The sequence below is a fragment of the Berghia stephanieae genome, chromosome 10, assembly GCF_034508935.2.
Source record: "Berghia stephanieae isolate SIO BIC M18660-M18661 chromosome 10, UCSD_Bste_1.3, whole genome shotgun sequence".
NCBI lineage: Eukaryota > Metazoa > Mollusca > Gastropoda > Nudibranchia > Aeolidiidae > Berghia > Berghia stephanieae.
Window position 1 is genome coordinate 46,946,069 of NC_088369.1, and position 26,789 is coordinate 46,972,857.

Consider the following 26,789-nt stretch of genomic DNA (forward strand, 5'->3'; position numbering starts at 1 on the left):
TGTTTGTAAATCTCACTAACAGTGCTTTTGTAAATTATATGAATGTTTGTGAATATCACTAACTAAGCTTGTGTACATGATACGAATATTTGTAAATCTCACTAACAGTGCTTGTGTACATGATATGAATGTTTGTAAATCTCACTGGCAGAGCTTGCGTACATGATATGAATATGTTTGTAATAACATTCTCTCGATTGAGTAAAAAAATTATTTAGATCACCTCATGAAACACAGGATCTTCCACGACAATATACACCTGTAAAAAACAAAAACCAAAACCAAAATACACATTATACATATGTAGATGTATGAATGAAATCAACAATTATTAGTCCACCCTTTTGTCTTTTGTCTATCATTTCCTATATGTCAAGAGTATGTATTAAAATCCATAAATGTACAAACATGAGCATTTATGATGCACAAACATGTGCATTTATGATCAACGCTCAAAGTGATGACGTAATTACACAAGTAGAGGTCATGAGGTCAATATGAAATAGATGCGGACAACAGCAGAAATATTCTAGCTGACATTTTCAATTTAAGTTAATTGTTTTGCCTTCACTCCTTTCAGTGACTTCCTTGTTTTATGAGACGTTTTGGAATGAGAAGGGGTGGAATCATATAAAATCACGTTTATTGGGTTACAAACACTCTTTTTAATTTAATATTTTCACCCGACAAATTTGTGAAAAACTTAACTATAACTATAATCCAATGAACGTGATTTCATCTTAATATAAACAGGAATGTTTTTCATATTAAATGTATAGATTAAATAAATAAAAAGAAAATAAAGTATATTTCACAGCTTACCATGCTATAAGCACTTCATAATGTTTCATTTATTCCCCTAGCATATTCCATGAAATCAAATATCCCTGTCATCCAGTACAGATGCTTTGCTTGGCATCCGTTTGTAGTAACACTTCTAAAATATCCATGATTGGCTAAAGCCATATACTCATTCCAGCCTGATTCAATTGGGGCACATGCCTCATTTCATCTGTGAGAAGAGCTTCCTTAAACAATGACGGAGGAAGTAGTTAACAATTGACGCTAAGCTTGGTGCAAGTTCATCAATACAAGACTTAATAAGAGTCGTTGGAATTGAATCAAGACTGCACACATGATTTGTTTGGGGCTTTTAGTACTACTTTTATTTTGCTTATGGTTGCAGTCTGAAGTGAGGATGAAAACGACTTAGATTTTGTGAGTCCATTTACTATTTTCTTGAGTTGTTTGCTATTTCCTTTGTTTTCAGCCACCGTTTCCCCAATATATGTCATATTTGCTTTGTTAGTTGCAGATTTTGCTGTCTGGTACAGTTCTTTGTCGATTGTCCCTTTGGTCTTTCTTCATTTTGCTTCAGCTTTCCTTATTTTCCTTTTCATGTCAGATATTTGGACGGAGATCCATGCTGTGTTAGGCCAAACTGTTGTTTGTTGGATTTGTGTAGGAGCATGGTGGTTGAATATTTCAAGCATGGACTTGTTCCTCGCAGACATTTTATCGGCAATGGTTGACTCATGCTCTACAAGAGATGCACAGTCTTTCTATGTCTTTTTAAAAATCAACCAAGATAATGTTCTTCAATTTTCGGTTTGCAAGTTGTCTCCTCTCACCCTTAGGTTTTTCTACATCGAGTACAAAAGTGCTGATCAGACATGTGGTTGTAGATCCTGGATGATATTTTGACTGGCTCGGCTGAAGAGAAGGTCTAATGTGTTTCCCTTTTCATGCACAGCTGTTTTCACAAGTTGAGTCATATAACAGGACACCATCACGCTATGGCGTGTTCAGGATTATTTACATGGATGTTAAAATCACACAAGTTGAGTCATATAACAGGACACCACCACGCAATGGCGTGTTCAGGATTATTTACATGGATGTTAAAATCACACAAGTTGAGTCATATAACAGGACACCACCACGCTATGGCGTTTTCAGGATTATTTACATGGATGTTAAAATCACCGAGCACAATAAAATTGGTTGCGTGAATGGACTTTTCAACTATATGAGGCTCAAATTTATCCAAGAATTGCCTTACTGTGGCTTTATTTTTATTAGGTAAAATATTTGACAACTGGCCCAGGCAGACTTATGGTTAAGGTAAGGCTTTTCATAACTAGCCCTGACTTCAGATAAGGTAATGCCTTTGACAACTGGACTTGACAGATTGAAGTTTAAGTTAGGGAACCAAACTGTCCGAAAAATTGTATTCTAGGAGTTTTGGGGATGATTTCTTTCTCTTGAAAATTGCATGTTGACCCTGTGTCATTTTGCCATACAAACCAGAAACATCAATTCCACCTTGTACACTTTACACACCTTATGGAAAGTTTGATTTTAAACAGGGGCAACTATTCAACTTGCCATTATCATCAAAACATGTTTCTACCCCACTCACCAAAGTTACGATGGCGGAGTAAAAAACTAGAAGAATCAGTAAAGGCCTGCACACATAATTTGGCTTGTTATCTACTGTGTACCTGGAAATAAAAATAAACAATTTATCAACACTTTCTTTGAGTGACATCAGTAGACATCTAGGCTAATAAATGTGCCGTTCTGTCAAGAAAAAAATAGAGGAATAAAGAAATAATATGAAATTGATAAAAACAAGAACTCCAATAAATCTTTATCTACAATATCATCAATTAGGCCGACATGATTTTATGAACTTTTATGAAATTCAGTACGCAGAAGAAAGAAAAAATATTTAGCTGAAAATCAAAGACCCAGTAATGCTCTCCTTAGCAGCCATTTTCAAGATGTCCCAAAACCTTTACACCAAACCAACACAATGGATGTCCCAAAACCTTTATACCAAACCAACACAATGGATGTCCCAAAACCTTTATACCAAACCAACACAATGGATGTCCCAAAACCTTTATACCAAACCAACACAATGGATGTCCCAAAACCTTTACACCAAACCAACACAATGGATGTCCCAAAACCTTTACACCAAACCAACACAATGGATGTCCCAAAACCTTTATACCAAACCAACACAATGGATGTCCCAAAACCTTTATACCAAACCAACACAATGGATGTCCCAAAACCTTTATACCAAACCAACACAATGGATGTCCCAAAACCTTTACACCAAACCAACACAATGGATGTCCCAAAACCTTTATACCAAACCAACACAATGGATGTCCCAAAACCTTTACACCAAACCAACACAATGGATGTCCCAAAACCTTTATACCAAACCAACACAATGGATGTCCCAAAACCTTTACACCAAACCAACACAATGGATGTCCCAAAACCTTTACACCAAACCAACACAATGGATGTCCCAAAACCTTTACACCAAACCAACACAATGGATTCCCAAAACCTTTATACCAAACCAACACAATGGATGTCCCAAAACCTTTACACCAAACCAACACATGGATGTCCCAAAACCTTTAATACCAAACCAACACAATGGAGTCCAAAACCTTTACACCAAACCAACACATGGATGTCCCAAAACCTTTATAACCAAACCAACACAATGGATGTCCCAAAACCTTTACACCAAACCAACACAATGGATGTCCCAAAACTTTTACACCAAACCAACACAATGGATGTCCCAAAACCTTTATACCAAACCAACACAATGGATGTCCCAAAACCTTTATACCAAACCAACACAATGGATGTCCCAAAACCTTTACACTAAACTCTATCTCAATGAATGGGATGATTTTCCTATGGTTGGTAAGGAGAGAGTAAAGCTGCACCACAAACTGACGGGTCACAAAACCTTTAGGAGCATCTTCCATTTTAATGTAGCATTTTGTCAATTTTATTCCTTTAATTAAACACTCTATAAAACCCTTTATATTACATATTTGTTTTTGGTGTGAAGAAAAAACAGAGGACAGAATCTGTTGGCGAAGACTGGCTGGTGAAGCTACACTCGTCTCTCCTAAGAACGCTACAATCAGCAGAATGAGATGGATATTTCTTACTCAGTGATCTCCCTTTCCTCGGTTGTATGAAGCAGTAATAAAGATGGTCAGGAGAATGAGATAAGGTGAGGTATTTCTAACTTAGTGATCTCCCCTTTCTCGGTTGTCTGAAGCAGTAACAAATATCTCAGTGTCAGCCTTATTTGCTGGAATCGACAAGCAGTGGAGACACTAACCGCACAATTCACAAGCGCCCTTTAAACTGCATAGCCTATATCTTCATCATCATCCATACCTCAGCACTTGGTGCTATCTGAAAACATTGCCTAGCAGAAAGGCATGGAGTTTGAAGTGCATAGGAGGGGGATGAGAAAGATTCGTGACATACAACTAAAATGTTAAGAAAGGAGGGAAGGTGTGGGGGGTGTGAGGTTTCCCTCAATCAGAATCAATTGCCATCAGTCAGTCAAGTAGAAAATGAACCATTTCCCTAAATCAGAATCAATTCAATAGCACAATTCAATAGAACATTCCATAATCAGAATCAGCAATAGATATAGAACAATCCCAATAATCAATCATGTCAAGTCAATAGAATATGAACCATTTCCCTCAATAGAATCAATTGCCATCAGTCTAGTCAAGTAGAATATGAACCATTTCCCTCAATTCACATCAATTGCCATCAGTCAATCAAATAGAATATGAACCTTTCCCTAAATCAGAATCAATTGCCATCAGTCAATCAAATAGAATAGAACCATTTCCCTCAATCAGAATCAATTGCCATCAGTCAAGTCAAATAGAATATGAACCATTTCCTCAATCAATCAAAATATCCATCAGTCAGTCAAGTAGAAATAACATTTCCCTCATATGAGAATCAATATTGCCATCAGTCAATCAATAGAATAGAAACCATTTCCTCAATGAGAATCAATTGCCATCAGTCAATCAAATATAGAACATTCCCAATGAAAATGCCATCATCACAATAGAAATAACCATTTCCTCAATCAGAATCAATTGCCATCAGTCAATCAATAGAATATGAACCATTTCCCTCAATCAGAATCAATTGCCTCATCAGTCAGTCAAGTAGAATATGAACCATTTCCCTAAATCAGAATCAATTGCCATCAGTCAGTCAAGTAGAAAAAGAACCATTTCCCTAAATCAGAATCAATTGCCATCAGTCATCAAATAGAATATGAAACCATTTCCCTAAATCAGAATCAATTGCCATCAGTCAGTCAAGTAGAATATGAACCATTTCCCTCAATCAGAATCAATTGCCATCAGTCAGTCAAATAGAATATGAACCATTTCCCTAAATCAGAATCAATTGCCATCAGTCAGTCAAGTAGAATATGAACCATTTCCCTCAACCAGAATCAATTGCCATCAGTCAATCAAATAGAATATGAACCATTTCCCTCAACAAATCAATGCCATCAGTCATCAATAGAATATGAACCATTTCCCTCAATAGAATCAATTGCCATCAGTCAATCAAATAGAATATGAACCATTTCCCTCAATCAGAATCAATTGCCATCAGTCAGTCAAGTAGAATATGAACCATTTCCCTCAATGAGAATCAATTGCCATCAGTCAGTCAAATAGAATATGAACCATTTCCCTCAATCAGAATCAATTGCCATCAGTCAGTCAAGTAGAATATGAACCATTTCCCTCAATCAGAATCAATTGCCATCAGTCAATCAAATAGAATATGAACCATTTCCCTCAATAGAATCAATTGCCATCAGTCAGATCAATAGAATATGAACCATTTCCCTCAATCAGAATCAATTGCCATCAGTCAATCAATAGAATAGAACCATTCCTCAATAGAATCAATTGCCATCATCATCAAATAGAATATGAACCATTTCCTCAATCAGAATCAATTGCATCATCAATAGAATATGAACCATTTCCCTCAATCAGAATCAATTGCCATCAGTCATCAAATAGAATATGAACCATTTCCCTCAATCAGAATCAATTGCCATCAGTCAGTCAATAGAATATGAACCATTTCCCTCAATCAGAATCAATTGCCATCAGTCAATCAAATAGAATATGAACCATTTCCCTCAATCAGAATCAATTGCCATCAGTCAGTCAATAGAATATGAACCATTTCCCTCAATCAGAATCAATTGCCATCAGTCAATCAAATAGAATATGAACCATTTCCCTCAATCAGAATCAATTGCCATCAGTCAGTCAAGTAGAATAGAAACCATTTCCCTCAATCAGAATCAATTGCCATCAGTCAATCAAATAGAATATGAACCATTTCCCTCAATCAGAATCAATTGCCATCAGTCAGTCAAGTAGAATAGACAACCATTTCCCTCAATGAGAATCAATTGCCATTAGTCAGTCAAATAGAATATGAACCATTTCCCTCAATCAGAATCAATTGCCATCAGTCAATCAAATAGAATATGAACCATTTCCCTCAATGAGAATCAATTGCCATCAGTCAATCAAATAGAATATGAACCATTTCCCTCAATCAGAATCAATTGCCATCAGTCAATCAAATAGAATATGAACCATTTCCCTCAATCAGAATCAATTGCCATCAGTCAGTCAAATAGAATAGAACCATTTCCCTCAATAGAATCAATTGCCATCAGTCAATCAAATAGAATAATAACCATTTCCCTCAATCAGAATCAATTGCCATCAGTCAATCAAATAGAATAGCAACCATTTCCCTCAATCAGAATCAATTGCCATCAGTCAATCAAATAGAATATGAACCATTTCCTCAATCAGAATCAATTGCCATCAGTCAATCAAATAGAATATGAACCATTTCCCTCAATCAGAATCAATTGCCATCAGTCAATCAAATAGAATAGAAACCATTTCCCTCAATCAGAATCAATTGCCATCAGTCAATCAAATAGAATGACAACCATTCCCTCAATCAGAATCAATTGCCATCAGTCAATCAAATAGAATATGAAACCATTTCCCTCAATGAGAATCAATTGCCATCAGTCAATCAAATAGAATATGAACCATTTCCCTCAATCAGAATCAATTGCCATCAGTCAATCAATAGAATATGAACCATTTCCCTCAATGAGAATCAATTGCCATCAGTCAATCAAATAGAATAGAACCATTTCCCTCAATAGAATCAATTGCCATCAGTCAATCAAATAGAATATGAACCATTTCCCTCAATGAGAATCAATTGCCATCAGTCAATCAAATAGAATAGACAACCATTTCCCTCAATCAGAATCAATTGCCATCAGTCAATCAAATAGAATATGAACCATTTCCCTCAATCAGAATCAATTGCCATCAGTCAATCAAATAGAATATGAACCATTTCCCTCAATGAGAATCAATTGCCATCAGTCAATCAAATAGAATATGAACCATTTCCCTCAATCAGAATCAATTGCCATCAGTCAGTCAAGTAGAATAGACAACCATTTCCCTCAATCAGAATCAATTGCCATCAGTCAATCAAATAGAATATGAACCATTTCCCTTAATCAGAATCAATTGCCATCAGTCAGTCAAATAGAATATGAACCATTTCCCTCAATCAGAATCAATTGCCATCAGTCAGTCAAATAGAATATGAACCATTTCCCTCACTGAGAATCAATTGCCATCAGTCAATCAAATAGAATAGACAACCATTTCCCTCAATCAGAATCAATTGCCATCAGTCAATCAAATAGAATAGACAACCATTTCCCTCAATGAGAATCAATTGCCATCAGTCAATCAAATAGAATAGACAACCATTTCCCTCAATGAGAATCAATTGCCATCAGTCAGTCAAATAGAATAGACAACCATTTCCCTCAATGAGAGTCAATTACCATCAGTCAGTCAAGTAGAATAGACAACCATTTCCCTCAATGAGAATCAATTGCCATCAGTCAGTCAAGTAGAATATGAACCATTTCCCTCAATGAGAATCAATTGCCATCAGTCAGTCAAGTAGAATTGGAACCATTCTGGTGCTATTCCCCTTATCCAAGAGTTGTAGACAAAACACGAGTTGCAATCCCAATCTACAGTGTCCAAAATTGCACATACTCACCCAGACACACACCGACACTCACTCAAACATACACAAATCCCACTCACCCACAGACACACACCGACACTCACTCAAACATACACAAATCCCACTCACCCACAGACACACACCGACACTCACTCAAACATACACAAATCCCACTCACCCACAGACACACACCGACACTCACTCAAACATACACAAATCCCACTCACCCACTACTTGGCTCTATTTGCAACATCCCCCACCCCCCTCCCTCCCTTCCTAAATAAAAATAAATCCAATGATTAACAAAGCCACAGAGAAACTTACGATGCATAGATGAGGAAAATGCTGCCCCATATCATGGGTAACTCATCCATCAACTGTGGATAACAGATTAAAATCAAACAATTGAAAATATACAGCTGGCACACGTTGATATTATATCAGCTCATGCTATAGTCTTCATATAATATGTATAATTGATCCATTTACAATGAAATGATACGTATAATGTCAATTACCATTTTCATCATTTATCATTATTCCTTTACAATTGTTGCTTACTATATTCTTATCATTTTCATTCTTTATCATTATTCCTTTACAATTGCTGCTTACTATATTCTTATCATTTTCATTCTTTATCATTATTCCTTTACAATTGTTGCTTACTTATATTATTATCATTTTCATCATTTATCATTATTCCTTTACAATTGTTGCTTACTATATTATTATCATTTTCATCATTTATCATTATTCCTTTACAATTGTTGCTTACTATATTATTATCATTTTTCATCATTTATCATTATTCCTTTACAATTGTTTGCTTACTATATTATTATCATTTTTCATTCTTTATCATTATTCCTTTACAATTGTTGTTTACTATATTTATTATCATTTTCATCATTTATCATTATTCCTTTACAATTGTTGCTTACTATATTATTATCATTTTCATCATTTATCATTATTCCTTTACAATTGTTGCTTACTATATTATTACCATTTTCATCATTTATCATTATTCCTTTACAATTGTTGCTTACTATATTATTACCATTTTCATCATTTATCATTATTCCTTTACAATTGTTGCTTACTATATTAATTATCATTTTCATTCTTTATCATTATTCCTTTACAATTGTTGCTTACTATTATTATATTTTATATTTTCATTCTTTATCATTATTCCTTACAATTGTAGCTTACTATATTATTACCATTTTTCATCATTTATCATTATTTCCTTTACAATTCTGCTTACTATATTATTATCATTTTCATCTTTATCATTATTCCTTTACAATTGTTTAGCTTTACTTATATTATTATCATTTTACATCATTTATCATTATTTTCACCTTTACAATTGTTGCTTACTTATATTATTATCATTTTCATCATTTATCATTATTCCTTTACAATTGCTGCTTACTATATTATTATCATTTTCATCATTTATATTATTCCTTTACAATTGTTGCTTACTATATTATATTATATTTTTCTATTTTATTATTTCCTTTACAATTGTTGCTTACTATATTATTATCATTTTCATTCTTTATCATTATTCCTTTACATTGTTGCTTACTATATTATTATCATTTTCATCATTTATCATTATTCCTTTACAATTGTTGCTTACTATATTATTATCATTTTCATCTTTATCATTATTCCTTTACAATTGTTGCTTACTATATTATTATCATTTTCATCATTTATCATTATTCCTTTACAATTGTGCTTACTATATTATTATCATTTTCATCATTATCATTATTCCTTTACAATTGTGCTTACTATATTATTATCATTTTCATTCTTTATCATTATTCCTTTACAATTGTTGCTTACTATATTATTAATCTTTTCATCATTTTATCATTATTCCTTTACAATTTTGCTTACTATATTATTATCATTTTCATCATTTATCATTATTCCTTTACAATTGTGCTTACTATATTATTACATTTTTCATCATTTATCATTATTCCTTTACAATTGTTGCTTACTTATAATTATTATCATTTTCATATTTATCATTATCTTTACAATTGTGCTTACTATATTATTTATCATTTTCATATTCAATTTATATAACATTATTATTACCTTACAATTGTTGCTTACTATATTATTACATTTCATATTCTATCTTAATTGTTCATTTTATCTTTTATCATTTTCATTATCCTTTACAATTGTTGCTTACTATATTATTATCATTTCATCATTTATCATTATTCCTTTACAATTGTTGCTTACTATATTATTATCATTTTCATCATTTATCATTATTCCTTTACAATTGTTGCTTACTATATATTATCATTTTCATTCTTTATCATTATTCCTTTACAATTGTTGCTTACTATATTATTATCATTTTCATCATTTATCATTATTCCTTTACATTGTTGCTTACTATATATTATCATTTTCATCTTTATCATTATTCCTTTACAATTGTGCTTACTATATTATTATCATTTTCATCTTTATCATTATTCCTTTACAATTGTTGCTTACTAATTATTATCATTTTCATCATTTATCATTATTCCTTTACAATTGTGCTTACTATATTATTATCATTTTCATCATTTACATTATTCCTTTAAATTGTTGCTTACTATATTATTATCATTTTCATCATTTATCATTATTCCTTTACAATTGTACTTACTATATTATTATCATTTCTCATTTATCATTATTCCTTTACAATTGTGCTTACTATATTATTATCATTTTCATCATTTATCATTATTCCTTTACAATTGTGCTTACTATATTATTATCATTTCATCATTTATCATTATTCCTTTACAATTGTGCTTACTATTATTATCATTTTCATCATTTATCATTATTCCTTTACATTGTTGCTTACTATATTATTCATTTTCATTCTTATCATTATTCCTTACATTCTTACAATTATGTATGCATTACTTTATCATTATTTTACAGTCTATATATCATTTCATATTTATCATTATTCCTTTACAATTGTTGCTTACTAATATTATTTATCAATTTCATTTCACAATTTATCTTATTATCATTATTCCTTTACAATTGTTGCTTACTATATTATTATCATTTTCATCATTTATCATTATTCCTTTACAATTGCTGCTTACTATATTATTATCATTTTCATCATTTATCATTATTCCTTTACAATTGTTGCTTACTATATTATTATCATTTTCATCATTTATCATTATTCCTTTACAATTGCTGCTTACTATATTATTATCATTTTCATCATTTATCATTATTCCTTTACAATTGTTGCTTACTATATTATTATCATTTTCATCATTTATCATTATTCCTTTACAATTGTTGCTTACTATATTATTATCATTTTCATCATTTATCATTATTCCTTTACAATTGTTGCTACTATATTATTATCATTTTCATTCTTTATCATTATTCCTTTACAATTGTTGCTTACTATATTATTATCATTTTCATCATTTATCATTATTCCTTTACAATTGTTGCTTACTATATTATTATCATTTTCATCATTATCATTATTCCTTTACAATTGTTGCTTACTATATTATTATCATTTTCTCATCATTTATCATTATTCCTTTACAATTGTGCTTACTATATTATTATCATTTTCATCTTTATCATTATTCCTTTACAATTGTTGCTTACTATATTATTATCATTTTCATCATTTATCATTATTCCTTTACAATTGTGCTTACTAATATTATTTCATTTTCATCATTTATCATTATTCCTTTACAATTGCTGCTTACTATATTATTATCATTTTCATCATTTATCATTATTCCTTTACAATTGTTGCTTACTATATTATTATCATTTTCATTCTTTATCATTATTCCTTTACAATTGTTGCTTACTATATTATTATCATTTTCATCATTTATCATTATTCCTTTACAATTGTTGCTTACTATATTATTATCATTTTCATCATTTATCATTATTCCTTTACAATTGCTGCTTACTTATATTATTATCATTTTCATCATTTATCATTATTCCTTTACAATTGCTGCTTACTATATTATTATCATTTTCATCATTTATCATTATTCCTTTATAATTGTTGCTTACTATATTATTATCATTTGCACATTTATCATTATTCCTTTACAATTGTTGACATCAACCTACATACTTCATCTAAGGGTCAAATGACACCAACCTGCAGACTGTATCTAAGGGTCAAATGACACCAACCTGCATACTGTATCTAAGGGTCAAATGACACCAACCTGCAGACTGTATCTAAGGGTCAAATGACACCAACCTGCATACTGTATCTAAGGGTCAAATGACACCAACCTGCATTCTGTATCTAAGGGTCAAATGACACCAACCTGCATACTGTATCTAAGGGTCAAATGACACCAACCTGCACACTGTATCTAAGGGTCAAATGACACCAACCTGCATACTGTATCTAAGGGTCAAATGACACCAACCTGCATACTGTATCTAAGGGTCAAATGACACCAACCTGCATACTGTATCTAAGGGTCAAATGACACCAACCTGCATACTGTATCTTGGGGTCAAATGACACCAACCTGCATACTGTATCTAAGGGTCAAATGACACCAACCTGCAGACTGTATCTAAGGGTCAAATGACACCAACCTGCATACTGTATCTAAGGGTCAAATGACACCAACCTGCATACTGTATCTAAGGGTCATATGAAACAACCAGGATCCAATCCCCACGACTGTGAAAGGCAAAAAAAAAGAAGAAAAAAAGTTCAAATGTCATAAAAGAGAGATCATATACAACAGTATTTAAACTTCCACAGATTATTTTTCAATAATTTAAGCTTTTATAGAGAGCAATGTCCAGAGCGTTATCCAAAGGAGCCCAGACCAACAGACATACTTAAAGTAGGTAGAATCAAACGTAATGCCAGTAATGAGCTATAACCTTACTTTTTTCAAAGAGACAAGGTTATTCTTATAGGCCAAGTACTCTAGTGTAGTGATAGAATATTAGTAAAGAGCAATTTCCAAGGACTCAACTTTAGAAAGCAACAGGACTCGAACCAGGGACGTGCAAGGTTGGAAGTTGAGTGTCATAGAACAAGACCACCCTACCCTGGAATCGAAGCTCAGCATTCTCAGAAAGACTAACATAAATAAAACTCAAGCCCTAGTATACACACCAGCACAAACAGATATATACCCAAGTCCTAGTGTTCACACCAAGACTAACAGAGATATACCCAAGCCCTAGTATTCACACTGAGACCAACAGAGATATACCCAAGCCCTAGTATTCACACTGAGACTAACAGAGATATACCCAAGCCCTAGTATTCACACTGAGACTAACAAAGATATACACAAGCCCTAGTATTCACACTGAGACTAACAGAGATATACCCAAGTCCTAGTGTTCACACCAAGACTAACAGAGATATACCCAAGCCCTTGTATTCACACTGAGACTAACAGAGATATACACAAGCCCTAGTATTCACACTGAGACTAACAGAGATATACCCAAGCCCTAGTATTCACACTGAGACTAACAGAGATATACCCAAGCCCTAGTATTCACACTGAGACTGAGATATACCCAAGCCCTAGTATTCACACTGAGACTAACAAAGATATACCCAAGCCCTAGTATTCACACTGAGACTAACAGAGATATACCCAAGTCCTAGTATTCACACCAAGACTAACAGAGATATACCCAAGCCCTAGTATTCATACCAACACTAACAGAGATATACCCAAGCCCTAGTATTCACGCCAAGACTAACAGAGATATACCCAAGCCCTAGTATTCACACTGAGACTGAGATATACCCAAGCCCTAGTATTCACACTGAGACTAACAGAGATATACCCAAGCCCTAGTATTCATACCAACACTAATAGAGATATACCCAAGCCCTAGTATTCACGCCAAGACTAACAGAGATATACCCAAGCCCTAGTATTCACACTGAGACTAACAGAGATATACCCAAGCCCTAGTATTCATACCAACACTAACAGAGATATACCCAAGCCCTAGTATTCACACTCAGACTAACAGAGATATACCCAAGCCCTAGTATTCATACCAACATTAACAGAGATATACCCAAGCCCTAGTATTCACAAAGAGACTAACAGAGATATATCCAAGCCCTAGTATTCACAAAGAGACTATCAGATCAACCCAAGCCCTAGTATTCACAAAGAGACTAACAGATCAACCCAAGCCCTAGTATTCACAAAGAGACTAACAGAGATATACCCAAGCCCTAGTATTCACAAAGAGACTAACAGAGATATACCCAAGCCCTAGTATTCACAAAGAGACTAACAGAGATATACCCAAGCCCTAGTATTCACAAAGAGACTAACAGATCAACCCAAGCCCTAGTATTCACAAAGAGACTAACAGAGATATACCCAAGCCCTAGTATTCACAAAGAGACTAACAGAGATATACCCAAGCCCTAGTATTCACAAAGAGACTAACAGAGATATATCCAAGCCCTAGTATTCACAAAGAGACTAACAGATCAACCCAAGCCCTAGTATTCACAAAGAGACTAACAGAGATATACCCAAGCCCTAGTATTCACAAAGAGACTAACAGATCAACCCAAGCCCTAGTATTCACAAAGAGACTAACAGAGATATACCCAAGCCCTAGTATTCACAAAGAGACTAACAGAGATATACCCAAGCCCTAGTATTCACAAAGAGACTAACAGATCAACCCAAGCCAAAGTACCTTGCTGGTATTCTAGGAGAAAACAATTTAGTTCACCATTTAAAAAACCCAAATAAATAATGGGAAAAATTAATCTCTGAGCGAAATCCAGAGTCAGTTGTAGAAAGATAGTTGTGGTGTGTCAAATGTAATATTGAAAGACTAAACAGATAAAACAACACATCACTGAATGCTATCAATATGAGTTGTGTATAAATATTGTGATGAGACTACACAGATAAAACAACACATTACGGAATGTTATCAATATGAGTTGTGTATAAATATTGTGATGAGACTTCATAGATAAAACAACACATTACTGAATGTTATCAATATGAGTTGTGTATAAATATTGTGATTAAACTACACAGATAAAACAACACATAACTGAATGTTATCAATATGAGTTGTGTATAAATATTGTGATTAGACTACACTGATAAAACAACATATTACGGAATGTTATCAATATGAGTTGTGTATAAATATTGTGATTAGACTACACAGATAAAAAAACACATCATTGAATATCATCCTAAAGGGTAATGTGTAAATATTGTGATGAGACTACACAGATAAAACAACACATCCTATACGGTAATGTGTAAATATTGTGATGAGACTACACAGATAAAACAACACATCATATAGGGTAATGTGTCAATATTGAGCACACATACCTGTTACAGAGATAAAACTACATGCCAGGTGAATTTCATGTTTTTCTTTTTTGGATATATACATCATCCACATCGGGGCAAATATCATAATGAAGTTAGAGATTGTGTTCCCTGTAATGATAGGATATCATGTACATGTTAGATAATGTCATCCCTGTAATGATAGGATATCGTATACATGTTAGATAATGTCATCCCTGTAATGATAGGATATCGTATACATGTTAGATAATGTCATCCCAGTAATGATAGGATATCATGTACATGTTAGATAATATCATCCCTGTAATGATAGGATATCGTATACATGTTAGATAATGTCATCCCTGTAATGATATGATATCATGTACATGTCAGATAATATATATGATACTTCAAAAGAAAAATCAGTAAATGATGAATCAATCTATTATCTGTATATCAGCTCTTTTCAAGTCTGTCCCCCTCTAACCCAGCCCATTTTATGGCTACAGAGATCTAGAGAGATTGCCTTGATGTGAAAGCAGGACTTTAATACTCTAATGGGACAACAGAAATTTTCACCGTCCCAGCCAATCGTGGAAAGACAGCTAATTATGATTTATTTTTGCGGTGAGGAACATTTCCCGATTAGAGAGGTTAGGTTGACCTTTAGGTGTTTTACTTTACTTGCCACACAACTTGGTAATTTCGGTGCCAGTAAAAAGGTAGAAGATTTGACATCCATCCATAAGCAAAGGTGACATTACCCAAAAGTCCCATCCAGACATAAGTCAAATGTTTGCAAAGTACACTATACAATATACCGCAATTCAAAACTAATAATTATAAACAATGTAACAGTAATAGAGAGATGATTCAGATCACAAGTGAAAAGAATATCATCTGCATTTTAACTGTCTCTGATCATTGACGACAAGGATTGATTACAATTGATTACAGTCTCTCTTACAGCCAAGGATCCCCGACACGACCATGACAAAATAAAGAGTACAATCTCAATCCAGAACAAAGATAATGAGCAGCAACATGGAAAGGGAAAACTGATACAGGGGGTAAAAGACACAGTAAGTGACTTCCTGCTCACCATGAGAGGTAAGAAGACTCCACTCAGGATTATAGAGCTCGTACTGTAAAAATAGTGATAATAATAATAATAATAATAATAATAATAATAATAATAATAATAATAATAATAATAATAATAATAATAATAATAATAATAATAATAATAATAATAATAATAATAATAATCAACAATGTCCCGTACTGCCAATGTTAAATTTTGATCATGGAGCATAGAGTTACTAGCAAGTCTAAAATATATAAAACTATTTTTCACAGATTGATATACAAGTCACTTGCAAACTTCTCTTAAATTAATCTAATTAATTATTGCCTTATGATTCGCAATGGTTATTTAGAATAATATATGCAAGGGTGTAATCATGAGTACAAAAATATGACCTTGACCTTCGGATTTGCCATCGTTCACCGTCCTGCCACCGGACAAAGAGACGTCTGGATTGATGAGTGCATACGAGGGTGAGTCCAAAAGGAATGGGACAAACGTCCTACAGCGTTCATTGTCTAAATTGAACTTACACATGTACTCTTTACACCAAAATGTGAAAATTTTAATTCTATCACATTTTGACAAAGTTATGGCAGATCAAAATGGCTGCCCCCCCCCCCCCCCCCCCACGAATGTCCATCAGCGACACGAAGCCGTCTTTGAATTTCTTGTTTTTGAAGAAGAAACCTCAAGTCACATTTTTAAATGCCTTAAGAAAGTTTTAAAAAACTCAGGCATTTTGTAGAGGCAGTGTTTTTAGGTGGGTTGAACGTGTATCTCGTCATTAAGAAGAAAATGAGAAGCAATTGAAGACCTAACCTGAAACCCTCTCCAAGCTGTGTCATCTCAGTGAATCAAATAAAGACAGAAGAATTGATCAGATCTGATAAAAGAATTTCTTTGGTACATATAGACATTGAAGCGACTGAAAGCAAAATTAATTGAGTTAGACCGGATTTGGACATGAAAATGTCCTTCTACAGAAGGGAGGTAATCAATGGACTACGCTGTCTCACCCTCCTTATTCACCAAACTTCCATCTTTGTGGTCCACTGAAGGAGGCAATAAGTGGACATCACTTTGAAGATGATGAAGAAGCCAAGACAGTCGTGTTCAGTCAACTTAGTTTGACAAGGACGGAATACTTGGCCTTACAAAAAGGTGGCCTGTGGTTTCCAAGAGAGGTGGAGGCTACTCGGAGTCCCATTACTTTTGGAGTTACCCTCGTATACGCAAATAAGAGCATGTTCTTGATTTGTTTTAATTTCTACCATACATGATAATTAAAATAAATGAATACAAGTTTGTATAGCTGTTATTTCTCCCAAATTCTGCGGATTCTCCATTAGACCAGTCAACATTGCCACTAGCTGGTCGCCCCATTGCAAAATTCATTTTATGATGATTTCCACAATATGGTGGTATAATCATATGTAAAATAGGTGAATGCCTCTTTGTAATAGCCTTTATTTCCCCCACATATTGCGAGTCCTCTACAAATAATAGGAATAATAATAATAATAATAATAATAATAATAATAATAATAATAATAATAATAATAATAATAATAACAGATAGAGGAAGAAGAAGAAGAAGAAGAAGAAGAAGAAGAAGAAGAAGAAGAAGAAGAAGAAGAAGAAGAAGAAGAAGAAGAAGAAGAAGAAGAAGAAGAAGAAGAAGAAGAAGAAGAATAGGAGTTATCCTTGATAGAAAACTTCAATGAATAGAACAAAGTATGCATGTTGGATGTCAGATTCTGTCCAAAGCTTTCTCAAACATCCTAGCACATTGAGCTGTAGCACATTGAGCTGTAGCACATTGAGCTGCCAAAATGAATTCAAGAAAATGTTATAAAAACCCTGTGAAACTAAAAACTGGATTTTGTTTGTTCAATCTGGGATCCACACCATAAAAAGAGTAAATAGAAAAATGAAAAATTTCAAAAGAAAGCAATGAGATTGTTACAAATGACATCTCATTCATGGTAAAAGAAATGTACAGATGAAACTTCTTTGTATTGTCCCAGTCGTATTATGACTCTTTTGTATTGTCCCAGGCGTATTATGACTTCTTTGTATTGTCCCAGTCGTATTATGACTCTTTTGTATTGTCCCAGGCGTATTATGACTCTTTTGTATTGTCCCAGTCGTATTATCACTTCTTTGTATTGTCCCAGTCGTATTATGACTCTTTTGTATTGTCCCACTCGTATTATGACTCCTTTGTATTGTCCCACTCGTATTATGACGCGTTTGTATTGTCCCACTCGTATTATGACTCCTTTGTATTGTCCCACTCGTATTATGACTCGTTTGTATTCTCCCACTCGTATTATGACTCTTTTGTATTGTCCCAGCGTATTATGACTCCTTTGTATTCTCCCACTCGTATTATGACTCTTTTGTATTGTCCCACTCGTATTATGACTCTTTTGTATTGTCCCACTCGTATTATGACTGTTTTGTATTGTCCCACTCGTATTATGACTCCTTTGTATTGTCCCACTCGTATTATGACTCGTTTGTATTCTCCCACTCGTATTATGACTCTTTTGTATTGTCCCAGCGTATTATGACTCCTTTGTATTCTCCCACTCGTATTATGACTCTTTTGTATTGTCCCACTCGTATTATGACTCCTTTGTATTCTCCCACTCGTATTATGACTCGTTTGTATTCTCCCACTCGTATTATGACTCGTTTGTATTCTCCCACTCGTATTATGACTCGTTTGTATTCTCCCACTCGTATTATGACTCATTTGTATTGTCCCACTCGTATTATGACTCGTTTGTATTCTCCCACTCGTATTATGACTCGTTTGTATTCTCCCACTCGTATTATCACTCGTTTGTATTCTCCCACTCGTATTATCACTCGTTTGTATTCTCCCACTCGTATTACGACTCGTTTGTATTCTCCCACTCGTATTATCACTCGTTTGTATTCTCCCACTCGTATTATGACTCGTTTGTATTCTCCCACTCGTATTATCGCTACGACGGGAAATAATGATTTGTGTGACAAATAATAATGGGAATTCCTAGTACCTGTCTGGTTCCAGTCATAGCTCTATTTACGGTCAATTCTCTCTTGTGCCATCCCCCCCCCCCCCCCACACACACACACAAGCAGACCCACAATTAAATATTCACACATGGGGTTCTAACCACAAAGTATGTCTCAGATTAAAACAAGGCAGACGTGAGAAGGAAATGTTTTAGTTTCAATTTAAAGGAATTAATAGTTTGTTGTTCTCTGATGGTTCTAGGGATAGAATTCCATACACAGGGTCTAAAGACAGAAAAGGATCGCCTTCCAAAACAATTGTATTTAATATGGGGAACTAAAAGTTTAGTTTTATCAGATGATAATCTCAGTGAACTGGAAGGTGTATAAGGATGTAATAGGTTTTTTAAAGTGGACATTGTTTCATTATTTAAACATATCATTGCGATTTTTCAGGGAAATCACACCAAACTTGATTGGAGTTATTCTTAAGTCTCCAAACCATGAAAAGCGTACAATAAGCAACCATGAAGGCATTAAAGCACTCATTTAGCACAATGAGCACACAACAGAAGTCTCCAAACCATGAAAAGCGTACAATAAACAATTATGAAGGCATTAAAGCACTCATTTAGCACAATGACAATGAGCACACAACAGGAGCATAATTTAACGATTGGGTGTATTCAGTCCTTTTGAATTTACAAAAAATTGTTATTCTCTTGTTTGCTCATTCCATGTGCAAGGACAAAAATTTCCATCAACAGCTATCTGGCATAATTTGTCACAATCCGTGGCCCTTTTCCCCCCATAACAACAACTTGGGATACAAAACTTTCACAAAATATATCACATCTCTGCCGACTAAACTATTTTGGCCCCAGGCAGCGGAGGAAGACTATAGTTGAAACATTTTGATTTTTCAGAACTTTAGTTCGTTAAAAAAATACCGGCCAATCTGACCCGTTGAGTCAAATGAAAACGAAATTTTGTTGTTTACACGGTTCAAAGGAAATGCCGTAAATAAGCTTTCATGGACTTCCTGTGTTGTTTTTACAGTGTCACGTGACCGTTTTGAGAAATTTGACGTCTGCTACAAATAATTAGACCGGTGGGGGGTAGATATTTTCGTTGGAGCAGAGAAAAAGTGAGTATTATTTCTTGTACTTGTAGAGAGGCCTAGGGTCCACCAGCAGACCAGTTGATTGAATGAAAGAGAAAAAGGCCTTTTTTATCCGCCGCCACCACCACCTTGAAAGGGTGGAGGGGGGGGGTGCATGCCGACGAAAGTGTCGCTTGGTGACCTTGGTGACGTAGAGGTGACGTAGAGCATCTCAAGGATACTGGCAGTTGCAGGTGTTCTTAACCCCTTAACAGCGAAGCTCATTTTTTGCTTTTAGATAATAGTTTGCTTTTATCTTTATTATCGTTTCCACCAAGAGAGCAGTCAGACTATCGCAACTCGGACTTCAATTGTCTATAATCGTTTTGCCGTTACTTGTCTTTTGATGATAGAAGATTTGGTGTTAGGTCAAAGATCGAATTTCGCCACTAAAAGGTTGCATTGCTACTGGATTTGCTCCCCCCCCCCCTCCTTTTTTTTTCACCTTAGTATTGTTGGTTGCTGCTATTTCCCTTTTTATGATTAGCAAGTGCCGTAGGAGTCTCACAGGATGCAGGAGTACTGCAATTAATCCTTTGCCAGTGACACTGATTTTTTTGTTTTCAAATAATAGTCTTCATTTATATTATTTTTTAACGCAGAAAAACAAAAACGTTTCCACCATAAGAGCAGTAAGAATATTGATAAAAAGCGCTTTGAGCACGTTGGGTGGATATTGCCCTATATAAAAGCTCATGTTTTTAAATTGTATTTTGTTTTTTGTCTTTTGATGAAAACGGTAATTTTTTATTTTTGTTCCAAGTAAGATTGATATTCGCCTTTAAAAGGTTAAGTTGTTTTTGTTTTTTTTTCAGGTTTTTTTTTTTTTTTCAAATGCCTAGTGAGAGAGAAAAAACAAAACAATCATACATGTATCTGCAAACAGCAGAACGTTTTCATTTTACAATGAGATGGGAAGGGGAAGGGATAACACTATGACAAAAGAAGAGAGAGAGAGAGAGAGAGAGAGAGAGAGAGAGAGAGAGAGAGAGAGAGAGAGAGAGAGAGAGAGAGAGAGAGAAAGAGAGAGAGAGAGAGAGATGGGCGGAGGAATGGGGGGGGGGGGGGGCATAGTAAGGGGGAATGGGAAAAAATGAAAGAAACAATGGGTTGCCTGATGACGTAGATCAAAGGATTGTTACAGCGGTGTTCACGGAGCGTACTTCGTGAAATTTTAACCTTTTACAGTGACACTGATTTTTTTCTCCAGATTGCTTATGCAGAATAAATCGTTTCCACCAAGAGAGCAGTAGTAAGAGTATATTTCGACTCGGGCTTCAATTAAACTATAAATCGCAAAGCTTGTCTTTTAATGATAACATTAAGACTAAGATCTGGAGTTTGGGGAGTGTAAGATGGAATCTCGCCATTAATGGTTAAAATTGTTTTGATTTTTAAAAAAATAACACACACACACACACACACACACGAGTGCGCGGTCACGACAGCGAGGACCATCTATTGCTTGTGTTGCAACGGTAAACCAGTTTACGTGTACATAGATCCTGAGGCTAGATGCCCCGTTACCGTGTACGTAGGCACTCCCCCCCCCCCAAAAAAGAAAGAGACACACACACACACACTCACACATACACACGCACACACTGACACACACACACACACACACACACACACACACAGTCTCGCATCCGCTACGAACTAATTTTGCGCACCAATTTTTACTGCACTAATGCACCAAATTGCATACCTATCTAGGGACACTTTTTTCCGCATCTTTTTCTCAATAAACTTTTTTAAAAACCTTTGTTTTTCTTGCACGGCACCGGCACCAGACGTAGTAACAGACGGAAACCCACACGATATCGCGAGGAATGAATCATGAAAATATTTAGGATATCATTTCAAACACAACTTTTGAAATTCATCAAGGATTGTGTAGTACCGAATGTTTTTTGATAGAAAACAAATGCATCTTCAAATCTAAACTGCTTTTGACGGTTAGCGGTAAGTTTTTTATTTATTTTTCTGTCCAAACGAATGGTTTGTCCTGGTATAGAAGCTAAGTATTGGTAACACCGGCGCAGCTCTCTAGTATATCTTTGTTGTTTTCAAAATACGATCCTCTCTCTCTCTCTCTACTCGCATCCCTTCTCATCATTTTGCCAAGGTGGTACTACTTATCAAGAACAGCCAAGGTGGCAACTCAGTCTCTGTGTAGACAATGAAGCAAAATGGCAACAGGGACCTCGCTTCTTAACCAATGACGGAACTTCGCCCAAGATAAATATTATTTTTTTTTTAAGTTGGCACATCCTAGGGTCCAATTTAATGCTCCTAAAGGGTTCAAGTTTTAGTTAAAATTTATTTACTTACAGAATTCGGCAATATACCAGCTGACAACATAGTTCTCCTCACACCAGTCGATCGTTGACGTAACTTGACCCCAAAATCCGTCTATAGGGGCCATGGCTAAGATGGTGTGTTATAAACACTGCCAGGGTTTGAAGAAAAAAACAGTCAGCTTTTCTGATAGAGATTTGGCCTGGGTCTTGGGTCACTCGCTGTAATATGAAACATTTGTTGCTGTTACTGTGACCAGTTGCTGTGACAGGACCGGAAGTATAAATAAGTGAAGGTCGTCAATCTTCCTTTACATGTTTCGAATAATTAATAATAATAATAATATAATAAATAATAATAATAATAATAATAATAATAATAATAATAATATAATAATATAATAATAATAATAATAATAATAATAATAATGATGATGATGATGATGATGATGATGATGATGATGATGATATTGATGATAATAATAATAATAATAATAATAGTATTGATTATATAGCGGAATAGCCCTGGCGTCAGCCGCAGTGCAGCGCCGCAAATTGGGCTAAAGCGAGGTGATTAGCTCAAGGCCACACAGCGCAGCGGCGGGTGATCGAACCGTAGCAATCGTTAACTGATAGCCTGGCACTGACAAAAAATGACGTCAAAAAACAAGTCTTTGGCCTCAAAAGAAAACAAATCGTGAGTTGTATTCAATAGTTCAACCAATGGAATCCCTTGTTTCCTTAAGCACTACTAACGACAAGTGAACGATGGCTACGATAGAATTCGGTACCGTTCGGGTATAACTCCTAGTGGGTTCTAGTGTCATGCTATACGTTAACGATGGCTACGGTACGAATCAAAGACCGTAGCGCCGAGTCTTACCGTTCAGGTCTTCATCCTACACCAGTGTCAGGCTATACGTTAACGATGACTACGGTATACGAATCAAAGACCGTAGCGCTGAGTCTTACCGTTCAGGTCTTCATCCTACACCAGTGTCAGGCTATACGTTAACGATGGCTACGGTATACGAATCAAAGACCGTAGCGCTGAGTCTTACCGTTCAGGTCTTTATCCTACACCAGTGTCAAGCTATACGTTAACGATGACTACGGTATACGAATCAAAGACCGTAGCGCCGAGCCTTACCGTTCAGGTCTTCATCCTACACCAGTGTCAGGCTATACGTTAACGATGGCTACGGTATACGAATCAAAGACCGTAGCGCTGAGTCTTACCGTTCAGGTCTTTATCCTACACCAGTGTCAAGCTATACGTTAACGATGACTACGGTACGAATCAAAGACCGTAGGGCTGAGTCTTACCGTTCAGGTCTTCATCCTACACCAGTGTCAAGCTATACGTTAACGATGACTACGGTATACGAATCAAAGACCGTAGCGCCGAGCCTTACCGTTCAGGTCTTCATCCTACACCAGTGTCATGCTATACGTTAACGATGGCTACGGTATACGAATCAAAGACCGTAGCGCTGAGTCTTACCGTTCAGGTCTTCATCCTACACCTGTGTCAAGCTATACGTTAACGATGACTACGGTACGATTCAAAGACCGTAGCGCTGAGTCTTACCGTTCAGGTCTTCATCCTACACCAGTGTCAGGCTATATGTTAACGATGACTACGGTACGAATCAAAGACCGTAGGACTGAGCCTTACCGTTCAGGTCTTCATCCTACACCAGTGTCAAGCTATACGTTAACGATGACTACGGTACGATTCAAAGACCGTAGCGCTGAGTCTTACCGTTCAGGTCTTCATCCTACACCAGTGCCTGCTCCTTAATTTCTTAATTTTATCAGAGTACCTACTGTAGAGAGAGGGTGCCGATAGCTCAGTTGGTAGGGTTCTCCCTTCACTCTGGGTGCAGTTGAGATGTTTTCTGCTCCCCCCCCCCCCCCTCCCCCTGTCCACCCAGCAGTTATTGGGTAGCTGGGTCTGTTAGAGCTGACAGAAAGTACTTTTCGATATTTTCGATGCTTTTCCTAAGTTTAGCGATCAATACTATTCGTTTATATTATTGGTATTGTCCGTTTCACGCTAAAGAAACCGGGATAAACTTCGATTCCACGGGACAGATGACACTGAGGGTTTGACGTAGAGACGGACACACTTGTTTGTGTGGCTATGTGGTCTTGTGGTACGATACTCGCTTTCGGAACGGAAGGTCCTGGGTTCGAGCACCGCTCGGCGCATAGTTCAGTTCTTAGAAAAGGCTCTTTACTCACATTCCCTCACCGTACTCAGGTGTAAAATGTGTACCTCTCTGTTATTAACAACAATGTCTCTGTCGGAAAAAGAAAAATTGTAATATTATCGCTTATCAGGCGTCATGTATAGTTCTATATGTTACATGATGCTGTCGGTCATGGACACTTTGTAAAGCGCTTTCAGCACGTTTAGTGGATATTGCGCTATAAAAAGCTCACGTTAAACCCTCTCCTTACCAACCATTTGCAGAATTTTCCCGAAAACTTCACACCCGCTCAACACAAAAACAGACATTTCTTACTCAAACAGAAAAGCAACAAACACATTCTTTACGTAATATTGTTCGACGATACGAACTCTATTACAAAATGTCAAGTTTTTATAGCTATAGCAAAAAGAAATGAAATCTGGATGAGAAAAGTGACGGTTACATCGTAACAAATGTGACCATTTTCCAATAGATAAAATGCGCCTCGCTAAGAAGTTCACAACATTGCCATCCGGAAGTATAACGGACCAACACACAAAACTCTGTTTAACCATGAACTTTTATAGTCTGGTTAATGCAGTTAAGTGAGAATTACTCATAAACGTGGATGGCAAAAAAAAAAAAATAATAACAAAGACCTGAGTTACGTCAACTTCATTCTATCTATAGATGGTAATCGTTAAAATATAGCCTGACATACAGTTTGACGTCATTTTTTAGTTGTTGTTTTGTTTTGTTTTTTTACCGCCTAGTGAGTTATCGTTAGTAGTGCTCAAGGAAACAAGTGATTCCATTGGTTGACCTACTGAATACAACTCACGATTTGTTTTCTTTTGTGGCCAAAGACTTGTCTTTTGACGCCATTTTTTTTTGGTCAGTGTCAGGCGAGATGTTTACAAAAGCTACTTAAGGGCAGGGTTATGTTTATTGTCCGAATCTGTCTTTTTCAGTCCAACGAATGTAAGATCCCGACCCAGCCATTCAGGATGAAGGTGACCAATCAAGGGGTGACCCATGACATGATCATATGTCGTTGGCCTGGTGAACCTGGATGCGATGAAAACTGGGAGGATCCCGGCAGGGTTGTGTCCATCAAAGTCGCCTCAATCGGTGAGTATGAATGAGTAAGTTTGAAATGATGATGATGATGATGATGATGATGATGATGATGATGATGATGATGATGATAATGGTAATAGTAACAATAATAATAATAATAATATAATAATAATATATAATAATAATAATAATAATAATAATAATATATAATAATAATAATAGTAATAATAATAATAATAATAATAATAATAATAATAATAATAAAAAGAAGAAAGAAAAAGAAGAAGAAGAAGAAGAAGAAAGAAGAAGAAGAAGAAGAAGAAGAAGAAGAAGAAGAAGAAGAAGAAGAAGAAGAAGAAGAAGAAGAAGAGAAGAGAGAAGAAGAAGAAGAAGAAGAAGAAGAAGGAAGAAGAAGAAGAAGAAGAAGAAGAAGAAGAGAAGAAAGAAGAAGAAGAAGAAGAAGAAGAAGAAGAAGAAGAAGAAGAAGAAGAAGAAGAAGAAGAAGAAAGAAGAAGAAGAAGAAGAAGAAGAAGAAGA

General features: G+C 35.2%; 1 protein-coding gene across 1 annotated transcript in view; it reads right to left on the reverse strand.

Annotated features, from left to right (window-relative positions):
- LOC144955880 (alkaline ceramidase 3-like) overlaps positions 1-23,256 on the reverse strand; it is a 63,245-nt gene extending 39,989 nt beyond the window's left edge. The window contains exons 1-6 of the mRNA XM_078886130.1: positions 23,009-23,256; positions 15,450-15,560; positions 12,714-12,766; positions 8,323-8,375; positions 2,423-2,504; positions 224-259 (exon numbers count right to left, since the gene is read on the reverse strand). Coding sequence (XP_078742256.1) covers positions 224-259; positions 2,423-2,504; positions 8,323-8,375; positions 12,714-12,766; positions 15,450-15,560; positions 23,009-23,102 — 429 coding nt within the window. The 5' untranslated portion in view covers positions 23,103-23,256. The remainder of the gene's footprint in view (positions 1-223; positions 260-2,422; positions 2,505-8,322; positions 8,376-12,713; positions 12,767-15,449; positions 15,561-23,008) is intronic.
- Between the last annotated feature and the right edge of the window lie 3,533 nt (positions 23,257-26,789).